At 45.7% G+C, this 20,853-nt stretch overlaps 1 protein-coding gene across 2 annotated transcripts in view; it reads right to left on the reverse strand.

Annotated features, from left to right (window-relative positions):
• Positions 1–20,853, reverse strand: part of LOC110523504 (syntaxin-binding protein 1) — a 40,804-nt gene that overhangs the window by 9,121 nt on the left and 10,830 nt on the right. For both annotated transcript variants that reach the window (XM_036977143.1, XM_036977142.1), the window contains exons 2-14: positions 18,343–18,392; positions 14,204–14,285; positions 13,855–13,931; positions 13,617–13,695; positions 12,116–12,219; positions 5,497–5,645; positions 4,263–4,347; positions 3,759–3,889; positions 2,917–3,024; positions 1,453–1,516; positions 1,293–1,358; positions 1,079–1,159; positions 282–420 (exon numbers count right to left, since the gene is read on the reverse strand). In XM_036977143.1, the coding sequence (XP_036833038.1) occupies positions 282–420; positions 1,079–1,159; positions 1,293–1,358; positions 1,453–1,516; positions 2,917–3,024; positions 3,759–3,889; positions 4,263–4,347; positions 5,497–5,645; positions 12,116–12,219; positions 13,617–13,695; positions 13,855–13,931; positions 14,204–14,285; positions 18,343–18,392 (1,215 nt within the window). The remainder of the gene's footprint in view (positions 1–281; positions 421–1,078; positions 1,160–1,292; positions 1,359–1,452; positions 1,517–2,916; positions 3,025–3,758; positions 3,890–4,262; positions 4,348–5,496; positions 5,646–12,115; positions 12,220–13,616; positions 13,696–13,854; positions 13,932–14,203; positions 14,286–18,342; positions 18,393–20,853) is intronic.

Here is a 20,853-nt window from a genome sequence, read left to right on the forward strand (position 1 = left end):
CCCTTTGTTTACCACGCAAAATGGCGATCCTGCATCGTTGGATGAATTACAAATTGCGTCGCTGCACACATTTGTATATTGATACGCAACTACTGCCAATTTGCGCAGCTTGCATTACATTTGTATGTAGGGTTTAAAATAAGCTTCAGGAATAAACAAGAAAATCTGATCCTAGATCAGTTGTTAGGGTTAAGGTTGTGTTTGAGGCTAGGGTTGAACTGGGATGTGGACAGGGTTAGGGTAAATGTTAGGGTTAAAGGTCAAGCGTCTCTCAATCTCACCGTTCTTGAGGAAGATGTAAAGGAGGATGATGCGGATCTTGTCGTGCGTGGTGACATTGGCATCCAGCAGGATGGGCACGATGGCCCTCATGGGGTCCTTGATCTTCTCCCCCTCAGCGTCTGTACCCATGGCCAGGTCCTACGTGCCAGAGACAGAGAGGAGATTAGCGATATATCCCATAGCACCCTATTCAATATATAGTGCCCTATATAAGGAAGTAATAAGTAGAGTCAGAATGGCTCATAGGACCAGGAGCCTATCTCCTGTTTCTGTAGCGTGAGGCAGCTTGATGTACAAGTACACTCCCTGGACAGGACGCTACCCCCAATCTCCTTAATGCTGAGTGCCAAGTAGAGGATTCATCAGGTCCTATTTTTTACAGGTATGGCTCGGTTTGGGATCGAACTCCCAACCTTCAAACATCAGGGCGGACACTAACCACTGAGTTCATTATAGTGCCCTAGAATGAGTCTCTTCTCTCATCCTCTCATCCCTTTCCACCTCTTACATCCCTCTGCCCCTTCCCTGCTCTCCCCTCCTCCCCTCCTCTCCTTCCCTGCTCTCCCCTCCTCTCCTTCCCTGCTCTCCCCTCCTCTCCTTCCCTGCTCTCCCCTCCTCCCCTCCTCTCCTTCCGTGCTCTCCCCTCCTCTCCTTCCCTGCTCTCCCCTCCTCCCCTCCTCTCCTTCCCTGCTCTCCCCTCCTCCCCTCCTCTTCTTCACTACTCTCCCCTCCTCCCCTCCTCCCCCGTTCCTCTCCCTTCCCTGCTCTCCCCTCCTCCCCCGTTCCTCTCCTTTACCTGCTCCACACGACACAACTTGTCCACTGTGCCCTGGTAGTGCTTCATGCAGTCCTCAGCCAGCTGCAGGTGAGTGGAGTACTGCAATACACAGAGAGAGGTCAGTATACACACACACACACGTCACATGCACGCACATACACACAAACACACGTCACATGCACGCACATACACACACACACACACACACACAAACATGCACACACACTCTAACCTTGCTCAGCTCCTTCTGGTACTGAGGCATCTTCTTCAGCATCTGAGAGAGGTCCCTCATGGTGGTCTGTTGGAACACAGAACATGGTCACGTTTGCTCTCTACTCAGCCATAAAAACGTACTGACAGGGAGGCTTCTGAAAGCATCTCTACCTCCTTACCTTCTCTCCAGCAGTGTTCATCCTCTTGCTAGCAGAAAAGTCCTTCAGTTGGCGTGTCACCTCCCTGATGGCAGTTAGCGAAGATAGATAGCATTAGAGAACATGTAAGTAGTAGAGCTCGACTTTGTTCTGACTTTATTGAGTTAATATCAACCAGTGGCAGTGACATACACGAGAGAGAGAGAGAGAGAGAGAGAGAGAGAGAGAGAGAGAGGGAGAGGGGGAGAGAGAGAGAGAAAGAGAGAGAGAGAGAGAGAGAGAGAGGGAGAGGGAGAGGGAGGGAGAGGGGGAGAGAGAGAGAGAGAGAGAGAGAGAGAGAGAGAGAGAGAGAGGGAGAGGGGGAGAGGGAGAGAGAGGGAGAGACAGAGAGAAAGAGAGGGAGAGACAGAGACAGAGAGAAACAGAGAGAGAGGGAGAGACAGAGAGAAAGAGAGGGAGAGGGAGGGAGAGACAGAGAGAAAGAGAGGGAGACAGAGACAGAGAGAAACAGAGATAGGGAGAGACAGAGAGAAAGAGAGGGAGAGGGAGAGACAGAGACAGAGAGAGGGAGGGACAGAGACAGAGAGAGGGAGAGACAGAGAGAGGGAGAGGGAGAGGGGGAGAGGGAGAGAGAGGGAGAGACAGAGAGAAAGAGAGGGAGAGACAGAGACAGAGAGAAACAGAGAGAGAGGGAGAGACAGAGAGAAAGAGAGGGAGAGGGAGAGACAGAGAGAGAGAGAGACAGAGACAGAGAGAGGGAGAGGGAGAGAGAGGGAGAGACAGAGAGAAAGAGAGGGAGAGACAGAGACAGAGAGAAACAGAGAGAGAGGGAGAGACAGAGAGAAAGAGAGGGAGAGCAAGTAACAGAGAGAAAGAGAGGGAGAGGGAGAGAGAGAGAAAGAAAGGGAGAGGGAGAGAGAGAGAGAGAGAAAGAGAGGGAGAGCGAGAGAGAGAAAGAACGGGAGAGGGAGAAAGAGAAACAGAGAGAAAGAGAGGGAGAGGGAGAGCGAGTAACAGAGAGAAAGAGAGGGAGAGGGAGAGAGAGAGAAAGAAAGGGAGAGGGAGAGAGAGAGAGAGAGAAAGAGAGGGAGAAAGAGAAACAGAGAGAAAGAGAGGGAGATGGAGAAAGAGAAACAGAGAGAAAGAGAGGGAGAGGGAGAGAGAGAGAGAAAGAAAGGGAGAGGGAGAGAGAGAAAGGGAGATAAAGAGCGAGCGAGAGAGAAAGAAAGGGAGAGGGAGAGAGAGAAACAGAGAGAACGAGAGGGAGAGGGAGAGAGAGAGAGAAAGAAAGGGAGAGGGAGAGAGAGAGAAAGAGAGGGAGAGGGAGAAAGAGAGACAGAGAGAGAAGCAGAGAGAAAGAGGGGGGAGAGAGAGAAGCGGAGAGAAAGAGAAGGAGAGAAAGAGATGGAGAGAGAGAAGCAGAGAGAAAGAGAGGGAGAGGGAGAGACAGAGAGGAGAGAGAGAAATGGGTGTGTGATGACTTACGTGGACACCTCAGCGATATGTTTGTGTCTGAGCCCCACCCACAGGTCATCATCCTCATGCAGCAGGACCTCCTTCTGAGAAGTGTCTCCCATCCCAGGGGAATCATATCTGATACACACACACAGACAGACAGAAAGACACACAGAGACAGCCAGACGGAAATGAATGGTCAGACAGATAGATAGACAGACAGACAGACAGACAGACAGACATGAATGGACAGACACACAGACAGGGGGAGAGACAGACAGGGGGAGAGACAGACAGGGGGAGAGACAGACAGGGGGAGAGACAGACAGACAGGGGGAGAGACAGACAGACAGACAGACAGACAGACAGACAGGGGAAGAGACAAAGATAAATTGGATCTATACATAAAAACAGGCAAAAGCACTTCAGGTATATTTACTGTAATCAACTTTAGCAACATTATGTTACATTCTAGACTACAGAAACTCTAGCACATAGGATTTCCAGCACAGCCAAGGATTTCAACACAAAACCAAACCAAACCAGCTATTCTTCGAACCTGGCACAGATGCTCGAGTCCTGAATGTGTGTGGATGAGAAAGGTACTCTGATCAAAGTCTCTAGTGATCTAAAACACCACAGACGATTGATTACCTTGTAGTGAACGTTTTGTGGGCGCTACAGCAGCCCTCCCTGAACTGTTTGTGTTCTTCTATTTACAGTAGTTACACCTAAACCTTAGCAGCTAGCTAGGCCTCAGCCTGTCTGTTTCCTTGGAGACAGCTGAAGACGATGTGAATACAGAGACACACACACAGTGGAAAACTCACACACATACACACATACACACACAAACACATGCACACACGTACCTGTAGACGTCGTTTTCGATGGGCAGCAGGTCGTAGCCCATGGCCTGGAAGGTGAGCTCATGCAGGACAGGGGAGACGGGGTCAAATGCCCTGTCCAGGATGATCAGCTGAGAACGAGCCTTATCAGGACCCTGCAGAGAAAGTAGGATGGAGAGATGGAGAGACGGAGGAGGGGTAGAGGAGAGAGGTACAGATTCACTCTGTGTCCTGATAGCTCCTACATGAAAGTTATATGTAGTATAAATACTACTAATAATAATAGTAATACATTTAATTTATAACACGTTTTTCATTGAAAGACAATTACAAAGTGCCACAGTGAGTGCAAGGTGGAATCCTTTGTAGCATGATGCTTGTTAAAGTAGCACACGATAACAATATATTTCAGTTAGGTAACTTCTTCTATGTTCTCATTTTTTCACTGCTAAAACATTTCCTTCTGCCTCTCATTTTGTTATCTAATAAGCACTCTCCCCTCCTTCCCTCGTTCCATCCCTGCCTCACCTCTCCCATGGTGGGGTCATCAGCCTTGTAGGCATCCAGTTTGTCCTGCAACAGCTGGGCCAGGGTGGCATTGTCTTTGTACTCACTGATAGAGAGAGATACAGACAGACAGACACAGACAGATACTGAAAACTGAAAATATGAGAGGTTACCTCCCTCCTGTCAACGAGAGGTTACCTTCCCTCCTGTCAACGAGAGGTTACCTCCCTCCTGTCAATGAGAGGTTATCTCCCTCCTGTCAATACCTCCCTTCTGTCAATGAGAGGTTACCTCCCTCCTGTCAATACCTCCCTTCTGTCAATGAGAGGTTACCTCCCTCCTGTCAATGAGAGTTGCCTCCCTCCTGTCAATGAGAGGTTACCTCCCTTCTGTCAATGAGATTTTACCTACCTCCTGTCAATGAGAGGTTTCCTGGCCTCCCGGGTGGCGCAGTGGTTAAGGGCGCTGTACTGCAGCGCCAGCTGTGCCATCAGAGTCCCTAGGTTCGAGCCCAGGCTCTGTCGTAACCGGCCGCGACCGGGAGGTCCGTGGGGCGACGCACAATTGGCCTAGCGTTGTCCGGGTTAGGGAGGGCTTGGTCGGTAGGGATGTCCTTGTCTCATCGCGCACCAGCGACTCCTGTGGCGGGCCGGGCGCAGTGCGCGCTAACCAAGGTTGCCAGGTGCACGGTGTTTCCTCCGACACATTGGTGCGGCTGGCTTCCGGGTTGGATGCGCGCTGTGTTAAGAAGCAGTGCGGCTGGTTGGGTTGTGTATCGGAGGATGCATGACTTTCAACCTTTGTCTCTCCCGAGCCCGTACGGCAGTTGTAGCGAGGAGCTACTAAAACAATTGGATACCACGAAATTGGGGAGAAAAAGGGGTAAAATTCAAACAAAAAAAATAAAAAATAGAAAAATAAAATGAGAGGTTTCCTACCTCCTGTCAATGAGAGGTTTTCTCCCTTCTGTCAATGATATGGGCGGCAGGTAGGCTAGTGGTTAGCGCCAGTAACCGAAAGGTTGCAAGATCGAATCCCTGAGCTGATAAGGTAAAAATCTGTCTTTCTGCCCCTGAACAGGCAGTTAACCCACTGTTCCTATGCCGTCAGTGTAAATATGAATTTGTTCTTAACTGACTTGCTTAGTTAAATGAAAGGATGGCACCCTATTATTTACATAGTGTACTACTTTTGACCAGTGCCCAGAAAATCGGGTGACATTTGGGACACAGTCATGTTTGTGTCTGTGGCTCACCCTCGGTATCTAACAGCGGGGTACTCCTTCAGGGTGGCACACAGGGTGGCCAGCTGGTCTGCCAGCCTCTCCATCACTGGGTTCTTCAGCTGGGTCTTATGGGGGCTGTAGAAACTCTGGAAGGCATCCGGGTTGTCCAAAGAGTACACCTGCACACACACACACACACACACACACACGCACGCATGCACACACACGCGCACGCACAATCAAATTTAATTTAAAAAATATATATTTGTATAGTGCTTTATGTAAGCAGAGCAGACATTGGCAGGGAAAAGAGCATCATTCTCTAGCCAACTGCATTGTTGGTAAGCTCAGTTTTATAGAAGATAGTTATCATGCACACTACCAAGCTTACCACAGTTAATGGTAGTGGGAGTTACTGCCCCAGAAAATGCATCTAACATTGTCTTGAAAGGGGTACAGTATCATACCGAAACGTCGACCTCAATAAATGTACAGAGGTCAAATGTATGTGTGTGTGTGTTATCATTTTTCTACAAGGCTAAGTTCTATACCATGTTGATCCACAGTTACACTGTATATTATGTAAGGATTGTGATGGTGTAATCATTTGATAGCAACAACAGAGTATTTTCTATCTAGGTTTCCTGTCTTGTACTACTTGCCTACTCTGGGTCTTTCTGAGGGCAAAATCAGGCCTCCTAGCTTCTGTATGTGTGTATGAGCTGATATTCAGTGACAGTGCCTAGACTGTGGCCTTTCCTTCCTGCCTTTGTCTCTGCTGCAGTCCTCTCTTCTCCTCTCCTCTCCTCCCCCACCCTTCATCACATTCACTGTCTGAATCTCTCACTGTGTCTCCTCTCTTCTGTCCTTTCTCTCTCCTCTCCTTCTCCATTCCTCTACCATTCCTCTTCTCTCCCCTCCTCCACTCTACTTTTCTATTTCCCCTCCTTTACCTCTCCTTCTCCTCTCCTCCCCCCTTCCTATAGAACACAACCACCCACCCTGTGGCCCCATCTGCCCAAGGTCACATGACCACCCTTCTGCTGTGCATATGGGTCCCTCTCCTTGCCCCACTCCTATTGGCTGCCGTATGGTGCGGGGAGGCTGAGGGAGCCAATGAGGCGGGGTCCTTAGACATGCTTATGAGGCAGCATTTCGCCAGGAGCAAAAACCTATGGCTCTGAAATAATCATCTGAGACAGGATGGGCAAAGCATCGTCAGCCAGCCAGAGAGCTGTGAGTAGTTCTGGAGTAGTCTATCAGTAAACAGTCTATCAGTAAACAACCCTTAGCTCACTGGTGACTCACACAGTCAGTCTACATCCCAAGTAGCACCCTATTCCCGATATAGTGTGCCCTGGTCAAAAGTAGTGCACTATAAAGGGAATAGTGTGTACCATTTGGCAGACTCCGTCAGCTGTGTGTTAAAGCTGCCGTGGCTCTGGGGATAAAGGGACCTAGGTGGCTGGATATGTCTTTCTCTCTTCTCTCTTTCTTGTTTTCATCGCTCCCTTTTTCTTCCTATCCCTGTGCTTTCCTTGTTATCTATCCATCTACAGTGCCTTGCGAAAGTATTCGGCCCCCTTGAACTTTGCGACCTTTTGCCACATTTCAGGCTTCAAACATAAAGATATAAAACTGTATTTTTTTTGTGAAGAATCAACAACAAGTGGGACACAATCATGAAGTGGAACGACATTTATTGGATATTTCAAACTTTTTTAACAAATCAAAAACTGAAAAATTAGGCGTGCAAAATTATTCAGCCCCTTTACTTTCAGTGCAGCAAATTCTCTCTTCGGTGGCGATACGATATGTATTACCATTCTCACTATTCTATATGAATTGTGATTCGATACAGTGATTTTATTGCGATTTGATGTTCCAAATATATTGCCTCCCATGGAGAGCCATGAGAAGATGGGTTTTAGATCAGTCATGGAAATCAAAGAGCTGAAAACAAATTGGCTCCCTATTTAAATAGAAGATACTGGAGTTTTGGTGGAGGTACAGTCAAGTAGCACAAAAATGATATTGTACAAACGATACGACATATAATGAAAAATAATATCCCGATATGTAACTGCATGATTTTTCTCCCCATCACTACCTTGTTACTTCCGGCGCCGACAGAGATGGCCGCCTCGCTTCGCGTTCCTAGGAAACTATGCAGTTTTTTGTTTTTTTACGTGTTATTTCTTACATTAGTACCCCAGGTCATCTTAGGTTTCATTACATACAGTCGAGAAGAACTACTGAATATAAGATCAGCGTCAACTCACCATCAGTACGACCAAGAATATGTTTTTCGCGACGCGGATCCTGTGTTCTGCCTTACAAACAGGACAACGGAGCGGATCCCAAGCAGCGACCCAAAAAAACGACTCCGAAAAAGAGGGAAACGAGGCGGTCTTCTGGTCAGACTCCGGAGACGGGCACACCGTGCACCACTCCCTAGCATTCTTCTTGCCAATGTCCAGTCTCTTGACAACAAGGTTGATGAAATCCGAGCAAGGGTAGCATTCCAGAGGGACATCAGAGACTGTAACGTTCTTTGCTTCACGGAAACGTGGCTCACTGGAGAGACGCTATCCGAGGCGGTGCAGCCAAAGGGTTTCTCCACGCATCGCGCAGACAGAAACAAACATCTTTCTGGTAAGAAGAGGGGCGGGGGCGTATGCCTTATGGCTAACGTGACATGGTGTGATGAAAGAAACATACAGGAACTCAAATCCTTCTGTTCACCTGATTTAGAATTCCTCACAATCAAATGTAGACCGCATTATCTACCAAGAGAATTCTCTTCGATTATAATCACAGCCGTATATATCCCCCCCCAAGCAGACACATCGATGGCTCTGAATGAACTTTATTTGACTCTTTGCAAACTGGAAACCATTTATCCGGAGGCTGCATTCATTGTAGCTGGGGATTTTAACAAAGCTAATCTGAAAACAAGACTCCCTAAATTTTATCAGCATATCAATTGCGCAACCAGGGGTGGAAAGACCTTGGATCATTGTTACTCTAACTTCCGCGATGCATATAAGGCCCTGCCCCGCGCCCCTTTCGGAAAAGCTGACCACGACTCCATTTTGTTGATCCCTGCCTACAGACAGAAACTAAAACAAGAGGCTCCCACGCTGAGGTCTGTCCAACGCTGGTCCGACCAAGCTGACTCCACACTCCAAGACTGCTTCCATCACGTGGACTGGGACATGTTTCGTATTGCGTCAGATAACAACATTGACGAATACGCTGATTCGGTGTGTGAGTTCATTAGAACGTGCGTTGAAGATGTCGTTCCCATAGCAACGATTAAAACATTCCCTAACCAGAAACCGTGGATTGATGGCAGCATTCGCGTGAAACTGAAAGCGCGAACAACTGCTTTTAATCAGGGCAAGGTGTCTGGTAACATGACCGAATACAAACAGTGCAGCTATTCCCTCCGCAAGGCTATCAAACAAGCTAAGCGTCAGTACAGAGACAAAGTAGAATCTCAATTCAACGGCTCAGACACAAGAGGCATGTGGCAGGGTCTACAGTCAATCACGGACTACAGGAAGAAATCCAGCCCAGTCACGGACCAGGATGTCCTGCTCCCAGGCAGACTAAATAACTTTTTTGCCCGCTTTGAGGACAATACAGTGCCACTGACACGGCCTGCAACGAAAACATGCGGTCTCTCCTTCACTGCAGCCGAGGTGAGTAAGACATTTAAACGTGTTAACCCTCGCAAGGCTGCAGGCCCAGACGGCATCCCCAGCCGCGCCCTCAGAGCATGCGCAGACCAGCTGGCCGGTGTGTTTACGGACATATTCAATCAATCCCTATACCAGTCTGCTGTTCCCACATGCTTCAAGAGGGCCACCATTGTTCCTGTTCCCAAGAAAGCTAAGGTAACTGAGCTAAACGACTACCGCCCCGTAGCACTCACTTCCGTCATCATGAAGTGCTTTGAGAGACTAGTCAAGGACCATATCACCTCCACCCTACCTGACACCCTAGACCCACTCCAATTTGCTTACCGCCCAAATAGGTCCACAGACGATGCAATCTCAACCACACTGCACACTGCCCTAACCCATCTGGACAAGAGGAATACCTATGTGAGAGTGCTGTTCATCGACTACAGCTCGGCATTCAACACCATAGTACCCTCCAAGCTCGTCATCAAGCTCGAGACCCTGGGTCTCGACCCCGCCCTGTGCAACTGGGTACTGGACTTCCTGACGGGCCGCCCCCAGGTGGTGAGGGTAGGCAACAACATCTCCTCCCCGCTGATCCTCAACACTGGGGCCCCACAAGGGTGCGTTCTGAGCCCTCTCCTGTACTCCCTGTTCACCCACGACTGCGTGGCCACGCACGCCTCCAACTCAATCATCAAGTTTGCGGACGACACAACAGTGGTAGGCTTGATTACCAACAACGACGAGACGGCCTACAGGGAGGAGGTGAGGGCCCTCGGAGTGTGGTGTCAGGAAAATACCTCACACTCAACGTCAACAAAACTAAGGAGATGATTGTGGACTTCAGGAAACAGCAGAGGGAACACCCCCCTTATCCACATCGATGGAACAGTAGTGGAGAGGGTAGCAAGTTTTAAGTTCCTCGGCATACACATCACAGACAAACTGAATTGGTCCACTCACACAGACAGCATTGTGAAGAAGGCGCAGCAGCGCCTCTTCAACCTCAGGAGGCTGAAGAAATTCGGCTTGTCACCAAAAGCACTCACAAACTTCTACAGATGCACAATCGAGAGCATCCTGTCGGGCTGTATCACCGCCTGGTACGGCAACTGCTCCGCCCTCAACCGTAAGGCTCTCCAGAGGGTAGTGAGGTCTGCACAACGCATCACCGGGGGCAAACTACCTGCCCTCCAGGACACCTACACCACCCGATGTCACAGGAAGGCCATAAAGATCATCAAGGACATCAACCACCCGAGCCACTGCCTGTTCACCCCGCTATCATCCAGAAGGCGAGGTCAGTACAGGTGCATCAAAGCTGGGACCGAGAGACTGAAAAACAGCTTCTATCTCAAGGCCATTAGACTGTTAAACAGCCACCACTAACATTGAGTGGCTGCTGCCAACACACTGACACTGACTCAACTCCAGCCACTTTAATAATGGGAATTGATGGGAAATGATGTAAATATATCACTAGCCACTTTAAACAATGCTACCTTATATAATGTTACTTACCCTACATTATTCATCTCATATGCATACGTATATACTGTACTCTATATCATCGACTGTATTCTTATGTAATACATGTATCACTAGCCACTTTAACTATGCCACTTTGTTTACATACTCATCTCATATGTATATAATGTACTCGATACATCTACTGTATCTTGCCTATGCTGCTCTGTACCATCACTCATTCATATATCCTTATGTACATATTCTTTATCCCCTTACACTGTGTACAAGACAGTAGTTTTGGAATTGTTAGTTAGATTACTTGTTATTACTGCATTGTCGGAACTAGAAGCACAAGCATTTCGCTACACTCACAATAACATCTGCTAACCATGTGTATGTGACAAATAAAATTTGATTTGATTTGATATATGATTCTCTTTACTGATATCCCTCCATACCTATTTCTGTCTGTCTCCATCTCTTTCTGATCCTCTCTCTTCACTTACAGCATTTCACAATCTCTCTCTGCCTCCAACCTTTCTCCATCTCAATCGATCTCTCTGACTATTCTAGGATCTCTGTATCTTGCGGTTGTATTTTTTCTACTATTTAAATTCTGCATTGTTGGGAACATTTCACTGTTAGTCTACACCTGTTATTTACGAAGCATGTGACAAATACAATGTGATTCGATTTTCTCTGCTTAGCTCTTTCTGGATTGATCAATCTCCCTCCATCTCCATATCTCTCTGTTTCTCTCCCTCCGTCTGTTTCTCTCTCCGTCCATCTGTTTCTCTCTCCCTCTGTCTCCCTCCCTCTGTTTCTCTCCCTCCCTCTGTTTCTCTCTCTCCCTCTGTTTCTCTCCCTCCCGCTGTTTCTCTCCCTCCCGCTGTTTCTCTCCTTCCCTCTGTTTCTCGCTCTTTCCCTCCCTCTGTTTTCTCCCTCCCTCTGTTTCTCTCCCTCCCTCTGTTTCTCTCTCTCTTCCCCCCCTCTGTTTCTCTCCCTCTGTTTCTCTCTCTTTCCCTCCCTCTGTTTCTCTCCCTCCCTCTGTTTCTCTCCCTCCTCCCTCTGTCTCTCTCCCTCTGTCTCTCTCCCTCTGTTTCTCTCCCTCCCTCTGTTTCTCTCCCTCCCTCTGTTTTTCTCCCTCCCTCTGTTTCTTTCCCTCCCCCTGTTTCTCTCTCTCCCTCTGTTTTTCTCTCTCTCCCTCTGTTTCTCTCTCTCCCTCTGTTTCTCTCTCTCCCTCTGTTTCTCTCTCTCCCTCTATTTCTCTCCCTCCCTCTGTTTCTCTCCCTCCCTCTGTTTCTCTCCCTCCCTCTGTTTCTCTCCCTCCCTCTGTTTCTCTCTCTCTTTCCCTCCCTCTGTTTCTCTCCCTCTGTTTCTCTCTCTCTTTCCCTCCCTCTGTTTCTCTCCCTCTCTCTGTTTCTCTCTCTTTCCCTCCCTCTGTTTCTCTCCCTCCCTCTGTTTCTCTCCCTCCCTCTGTTTAGTACCTGTGATTCGTAGGGCAGGAAGGCGATGTTGATCTCAGTCAGGGTCTTGATGGATTTGGAAGCACGGCTCTTTACTAACTCGTTGAACAGTGGGTCGGGGCAGGCTGAAACAGGGAGAGGTTGATGTGAGTTTCAGTGCTGGTTCTGTGTGGCTCATCTGGTAGAGCATGGCACCTGCAACATCAGGATTGTGAGTTTGATTCCTGCTGGGGCCACCCATATGAAAATGTATGCACACACTACTTACTGTAAGAGGCTTTTCATAGGATTATGTTGGTGAAATTCAGAGCGATTTTCTAATTTGGATGTCTAGAGCCTGTTAAAGAGGCTGCGAATTTTTGCAGCTTTTTGTTAAAAATCGCGCAACATTTCAACGTCCTGCTACTCATGCCAGGAATATAGTATATGCATATGATTAGTATGTGTGGATAGAAAACACTCTGAAGTTTATACAACTGGTTAAATCATGTCTGTGACTATAACAGAACGCGTTTAGCAGGAAAAATCCCAAGGAAAACTGTTCACAAAAAAACCCTAAATAATATCCCTCCGCCAGTCTCTGTATTGTCTATGGCAAGGGAAAATAGATAGGGCCTACAGCTTCCACACGATGTCGCCAGTACTGTCAATTGATTTTAAATGAATCCTTGGTAACATGAGGAATAGGCACTTCCTGTCGTCAACCACACCACAGGAAGTAATGAAAGAGAGAATGTGGACCATGATTTCAAAACGTGCTGCTATTGAATACAGATCGCCCCGTGATCAATTTGATCGATTATTAACGTTTACTAATACCTAAAGTTGGATTACAAAAGTAGTTTGAAGTGTTTTGTCAAAGTTTATAGGTAACTTTTTAATTTTAAAAAGTGACGTTGCGTCTTGTAAAGGTGAATTTTCCTTGGATCAGACGGCCTTCATAAATGGACATTTTGGGCATACTTTGACGGATTTAATCGGGAAAAAGACCCAATTGTGATGTTTATTGGACATATAGGAGTGCCAACAAAGAAGCTCGTCAAAGGAAATGAATGTTTTATATTTTATTTATGCGTTTTGTGTAGCGCCGGCTACCGCTAAATCTTTTGTTTAGGTCTCGTTCAGGTATTTTGGGGGGTGCATGCTATCAGATAATAGCTTCTCATGCTTTCGCCGAAAAGCATTTTACAAATCTGACATGTTGGCTAGATTCACAATGAGTGTAGCTTTAATTGAGTATCTTGCGTGTGTGTTTTAACGAAAGTTTGAGTTTTATCGAGTACTATAGGTGGCGCTCTGAAATTTCTGCTGATTTGGTTCCTGTGCAGGAACCAACATCCGTAACAGGCTAGATCAACTCCGTTTTGTAATAAATTGAACCAACATCACAGCCCTCTCCACTAAGAATGAATGGCTGTGAGAGTATTCAATGATTGGCTGCGGCTGCGTCTGTGGTTGCATTTAATGACCTGTGTAGTGAATCTGTGTAGTGGAAAGGCTCAGGTATCAGGTATCTACTCACAGTCAGTGAAGAAGACGTGGGCTGCTTTGTATTTGGCTGAATGGGGGTCTTTGAAATCGCCAATCAGGGTCTGCACAGACTGGAAAATTAAGGATACAAGATAGTGAGGTGTTTGTGTGTTTGTGTGTTTGTGTGTGTGTGTGTGTGTGTGTGTGTGTGTGTGTGTGTGTGTGTGTGTGTGTGTGTGTGTGTGTGTGTGTGTGTGTGTGTGCGTGCGTGCGTGCATGCGTGCGTGTACCTTGTCCGTGGGGGTAATCAGGTAAATGGCCTCCAGGGTGGGAAGAGGCTCTCGCCGTTTGTTTATGTCCTCCACAACTAGAGAGAGAGAGAAAATAAACAGAAGGGAGAGATGTGGTTATATCATGTTTACTGAATGCTGAGCCATGTTTACCAAATGGTAGCTACAGTCAGAGATGAAGAGGCAAAGCAAGAGGGTTCAATCTCATCATAATCTGTCCACAATAAGTAAACCGATAAGCAGACTGCCTGTCTTCCGGCCTTTGGAACAACAACTCTCATTAAGGCGGAGACCAGACCATTTCGTCATCATATACAGTATCTTTGCTGCAGTGCTAACAATGGCTTACTGGTGATGCCATCTGACATGATGTCTGTCATCTTGCAGCAGGAGGACAGCATCCTCATGCTCAGCTGGTCCACAATCAGCGCCTGAGACAGGAAGAGAAACCAATGAGAAACCAGGGAGAGTGAGATACACGAAAGGGTTAGTCAGAGGCTTCAGAAAGCAAAGTCTCTAAACATGTTGACTTTTAACATTGGTAGCACTGGTGCACCCAACTTTTAAAAGTCAGAAGCACCTGACTAAACAGGATTCAGGAGCACCAGAAAAATAAATTGATATAAATTCGTTTAGATAGCCTACATTAGGCCAAAGTGACTGCTTTTGAAAAACATGTCCTGAAGTAGCTATCCAGGAGCCACTTTCCTTTCTTCCAGGGCCATCTTAAACCAAACTCATCAAGTTACCAGGTTGTTGGTTACCAAACAAGTCTGCAGCCCGAGTAGTTTAATACAGCCCGTGACATGGTTTATGAAATAGTCAAATGTGACCCGCATATTTGTGAAAAAAAGGCTGTGGCTACAGATCAGTTTGTAACACCCCATTCTGACATACATCTTCATATTGGTCCTCCATGGGATTCAAACCCACAACCCTGGCATTGCAAGCACCATGTTCTACCAACTGAGCTACACAGGGTACAAGGCCTCAAAATGCACCATTTTGTTTCTCTCCGTCGCCCACACACTTTCAATACTTGGATAATAAGGCATTGAAAGGCTGACATTGGTTGATTTTCAGTTTTTAAGGATACGTTTTTTCAAGTTGATTGACTACCAAAGTATTGTCCAGCCCATAGGGTATCTCATTGCACCCTTACATGTCATGTCTTGAAATATGCAGACAGACGGATATTTGATTTATTTCCATTGTAATACCTCTGACAGACAATTTCGTAACGCCACCACCAACTTTTGGACTTTCTAACATTCCCAGAAGGCATGGATCATTATAACCTAATGAAAAATGAACCTGATAATCTAATTTAATCTACTGCAGGCCTCACTCCTATGGGTCGAACCTTCTGAATGAATGATTATATTGAAGATAGAAGCCGCCTCTTAACGAGTTCCCGAGAGCCGATTCGTTACTCAACAAAATAACATACATTTATTTTGCCTAATTGTTTTATGACTACAGACAGTAGCTTATTATTGTGCCCTTGTGTTTACCCAAGTTCTCTCTCAACTCAGGGACCACCTGTCAGCTGATTTTTTTTTGCCCGATGTAGGAGAGAGACTCTCAGACTGAAATATTCACACGACAATTAATTTACCAATAGCTCAGCTAGGTGTGAAAAATCCCCCAATTTGTGCACAGTTTAGACTACCCATAGATAATGACGTCAGTCAGAGTTGAGTCCTATTGTAAAGTATAGCCTAATGGCCAAAAAGGACAAACTTGCAATGTATTTGATGCTTAAGTCCTCTGACATTTTACATTTCAAACTCCTTTACTTTCCTTTCAATATCACAGACCTGATTTGCCCTAACAACAAAATGCATCAACCCTTGCAAATATATACATTTCTTATAATCACATAATAATTCAAATGAAATTAGATGTAGCAAGAGGAGAGAGACTACATACGCTAAAGACAATCAGAAAGAATGTGTCTTTAACCCTGCATTATGATATGAACAAAAGCCAGAAATGAGTGAGTCACTCAGCCCTATGCATATGTTCCTGCTTCTGTTGCCTATTTGAGTGTTTGTTTAATATCCTAGTGATGCTGGGATCACCGAGCCTCACGCAATGCAACATGTCAGGTAAATCCATTTCACAAGTCTGTTTTTAAACTTTTCTATGCTGTATATGAAAGGCTTTACATTTATTTTCATTAGACAGACTCTCTGTTGTTACTTATAATGTATTTAATGGGCAGAACAATTATATTGTAATCTAACAGCCCCTGTTTGTCATGCAACAGTATCTCTTGCACTTTGACAATGATTTGACATGAGGCCTAATTCACATGATATGCCTAAAATACTTATATACACTAGGCTAATAAATAGTCACATTTTCCTTTGGATTGTTTAATGAACCTATATCATGTTATCCCTTTGGAGCACATGCAAAAGCGATTTGGAGTTGTTGAACAGGAGTGACAAAATGTATTACAATTTCATTTGAGTGAACGGAATGAGGAAGATGAAGAAGAAGAGGGTGATTGAATTTAGAACAATAGTGTAAGAATTGCTCTTCCTCTGTAGCTGTTACTTACTACAACTGTTGTTACACTATAAGGTTTTTATTCTAAGAGAAACTCAAATGTTATGTTATATTCTGTTATATTCATAAAATATATGGTTTACTGCAAGTGATGTCTGCTAAATTAACAAGTTGATGACGAAGCCATAAAGCCTCAGCTACTAAACACAGATTAATAAAACCCCCCCAACAGGTTTAACATGTTTTCCAGACCAGACCTATGTGTTTAATTTATTAAATTTACCTGTGGAATGTTACCGAATAGATATCAACAATAGGAAGAAGCATCTGGTGGCAGAGAGTCATGCGGAGAATGGAGTGAAAGTGCACCGTACTGGAAGTACTCAACAAGGCTGTGGGCCAGGTGTAAATGGTTTAGCAGGACAATAGACTCTTGCCGAGTTTAGGGACTTTACATGTATTAATGGATGTTTGCGCAGCATGTCACTTCACCCATCTCTTTGCATAGCCCACCACATGCACTGTTTTCTAACCACATCTGGATGGATCCATAACGGATTACTATGGGAATAAATCACTGAATGAGAGAAATAGTGGAATAAAGTAGGCTAATGCAAATGATGGCATGAAATTGTTGCATACTGAAACACCCAAAGTCATCCAATTGTTATGATAGGATTTGAAGTGTGTGGTCAACTGGAGTGTGGTCAACTATTTCAGCACCGTTTCACTCTGACAGAGAGACCATCTGTAAAACATTTTGTGTTGCTTGGAAAAACTAGGTTAATTAAAAACCTTTCAGATAGGGTTTGGCAATCAAAACATCTGGCCTGCATGGACCTCTGTAGGATTATTTGTAAAAGTAAGCAAGCACCAACAAGCTTCATAAAGACGCCCTCTGATGGTCAAACTAGCATCAACGGCAACAATGACAGGAAAATAAATACGTCATGCACGTCATGCACTCCAACATGCCATAACATTGTGCAAGCTGTATGCTGCAACTTTTAAATGAGGACCCACTGTACTTTTGTGAATATCTGGACATTGGGTCCAAAAACAAACTGGCCACATTCAGGACATAACTTTGTAAGGACTGTGTTTGTGCAAAATGTTTCAATGAAAAAAACTGTGACCAGCTCAAACGCTGACTGTTGCGTCAATCGAAACTGGACGTTCTAATCACACCAGTTTGAGAGTACACTGCAGGGACCACAGTAGAATGACCACACCAGTTTGAGAGTACACTGCAGGGACCACAGTAGAATAACCACACCAGTTTGAGAGTACACTGCAGGGACCACAGTAGAATGACCACACCAGTTTGAGAGTACACTGCAGGGACCACAGTAGAATGACCACACCAGTTTGAGAGTACACTGCAGGGACCACAGTAGAATGACCACACCAGTTTGAGAGTACACTGCAGGGACCACAGTAGAATGACCACACCAGTTTGAGAGTACACTGCAGGGACCACAGTAGAATGACCACACCAGTTTGAGAGTACACTGCAGGGACCACAGTAGAATGACCACACCAGTTTGAGAGTACACTGCAGGGACCACAGTAGAATGACCACACCAGTTTGAGAGTACACTGCAGGGACCACAGTAGAATGATCACACCAGTTTGAGAGTACACTGCGGGGACCACAGTAGAATGACCACACCAGTTTGAGAGTACACTGCGGGGACCACAGTAGAATGACCACACCAGTTTGAGAGTACACTGCGGGGACCACAGTAGAATGACCACACCAGTTTGAGAGTACACTGCAGGGACCACAGTAGAATGACCACACCAGTTTGAGAGTACACTGCGGGGACCACAGTAGAATGACCACACCAGTTTGAGAGTACACTGCAGGGACCACAGTAGAATAACCACACCAGTTTGTTGCTAAGTGTCAAAGTGTAAAAAAAAGGGGAAAAAAGGAATACAAGGTGGACTGCAAAAATAAACTCTCACCTTCCATTCCCCCTTCTTCTTCACCTTCTTGATGACATCATTCATAATCTCTGTGAACGAGAAGAGAGGAGATGCACAGGTCAGAACAGTATTATTTTCTTCACATGCTTCTTCACTGTGTGTGCATCTGACCAATTTCAGTTGATACAATTCTATTTTTGTTATTTTCAATGTCAAAACCCCTAGCATATAGATTTGAGTGTACAGTACAGGTTCATAATATACAGTCATTTTCTCTGTCTGATTTAATTTCCTTGACAGACACTGTTTCCAAAGTGATGAGTGACAGTGGAGCACAGGAGACAAAAAAACACTCTCACACTCGCATCTGGGAACAAGGCCCGTGAGAAGAGTCATTCCTCTATGGAAGACACACACACGTATGCACCCCCTCCCCCCACCCACACACACACAACTTTCCCTGCACCAACTTCATGACATCTAACACAGCCCTTTGCTTGCTCCAAAGCCCCAACCCTGTCAGGAATCTATCAGCATCCTGCTGTGCCAAACACACCTAAGTCAGGCTGTGCCCAGAGAGCCCCAAGCTCACAAACAGATACACACACACACGCTTGTGAGATAAGTTACGAGTGAGAATATGTTGAGAATGTCAGTAAGGCCAGGTGAATAGTACCTCCCTGCAGTGAGCTCCACTCCCAGATCAGCCACAGAGCACACTGAACCTTATATATGGTTCTATTGGACCACATTGCTACTATATGCTCTTGACAGCCTTCCTCGTAGCTGTCATGTATAATTGTTGGTCATCTGACCCCTTTAAGAATACATCAGCATGCTGGCAAGGGTTCTGTTCTATATTAAGTGAATGGGTTGTGTGTTCATGTGTGTGTGTTTATTCATGTATGCATTGCCGACCGTAATGAAATACTCACATCATTGTGAACATATGGCTCATAGGGAGGGTATACGCTCTATTTGTTAGAGTTCATGTGTCTGTGACTCTGGGTATGACTGTGGGTACAATTTGGCAGGTAGTCTAGCAGTTAAGAACATTGGGCCAGAACCCAAGGTCTCTGATTCAACACCCCGAGCCGACTAGTTAAAAAAATCTGTCGATTTGCACTTGAGGAAGGCAGTTAACCCTAAATGTTCCAGGGTTGCTGTCAATAATGGCTGATCCGTAACTACACTCTCCAAGGGTGTCTCAGGGGGAATGGGATTTGCAAAAAGCTCATTTCCAATTCAGGTATAATACACAGTTGTACATGTGTGAAATAGGACAAACGTCAGCACCTACATTGTCTATTCTGCTAGGTCCATACCTAACATTGTCTGTTCTGCTAGGTCCATACCTAACATTGTCTGTTCTGCTAGGTCCATACCTAACATTGTCTGTTCTGCTAGGTCCATACCTAACATTGTCTGTTCTGCTAGGTCCATACCTATAGGTATGTATAGCTTCAGAAAGTATTCATACCCCTTGACTTATTCCACATTTGTTGCGTTACAGCCTGAATTCCAAATGGATACTTTTTTTCTCACCCACCTACACACAATACCCCTTAATGACAAAGTGAAAACATGTTTTTAGAAATTTTAGCAAATGTATTGAAAATTAAATACAGAAATGTCTAATTTACATAAGTATTCACAACCCTGAGTCAATACTTTGTAGGAGCACCTTTGGCGGTGATTACAGCTTTGAGTTGTCTTGGGTATGTCTGTATCAGCTTTGCACATCTGGATTTGGGATTTTCTTCCATTCTTCCTTGCAGATTTTCTCAAGCTCTGTTAAGTTAGATGGGGAGTGGCGGTGAATAGCAATCTTCAAGTCTTTCCACAGATGTTCAATGGGATTCAAGTCTGGGCTTTAGCTGGGCCACTCAAGGACTTTGACATTCCTATTCTGAAGTCATTCCAGCATTGCTTTGGCTGTATGCTTGGAGTCATTGTCCTTTTGGAATGTAAATCTTTGCCCCAGTCTAAGGTCGATTGCACTCTGAAGCAGGTTATCATCAAGGATTTGCCTGTATTTGGCTCAATTCATTGTTCCCTCTATCCTTACCAGTCTCCCAGTCCCTGCTGCTGAAAAGCATCCCCATGATGCTGCCATCACCAAGCTTCACGGTAAGGATGGTGTTAGGCAGGTTATGAGTTGTGCCCTTGTTTTTCTTCAGACATAGCGCTTGGCGTTCAGACCAAGGAGTTTTTCACGTGCCTTTTTGCAAAATCTAGGCGCTAACATGTGCCTTTTCCTTTAGGACTGGCTTCCGTCTGGCCACTGTCCCATAAAGCCCAGATTGGTGAAGTGCTGTAGAGACTGTTGTCCTTCTGGCAGGTTCTCCCATCTCAGCCAAGGAACTATGTAGTTCTGTCTGAGTGGTCACTGAGTTCTTGGTCACCTTCTTTCTTGACCAAGGTCCTTCTTGCCCGGTTGCCCAGTTTGGTCGGATGGCCAATTCTAGTTTAAATTTCCCAATGATGGAGACCACTGTGCTCTTGGAAACTTTCAACACTCTAGAAATAGTTTTATACCCTTCCCCAGAT

Source organism: Oncorhynchus mykiss, chromosome 5, assembly GCF_013265735.2.
Source record: "Oncorhynchus mykiss isolate Arlee chromosome 5, USDA_OmykA_1.1, whole genome shotgun sequence".
Classification (NCBI taxonomy): Eukaryota; Metazoa; Chordata; class Actinopteri; order Salmoniformes; family Salmonidae; genus Oncorhynchus; species Oncorhynchus mykiss.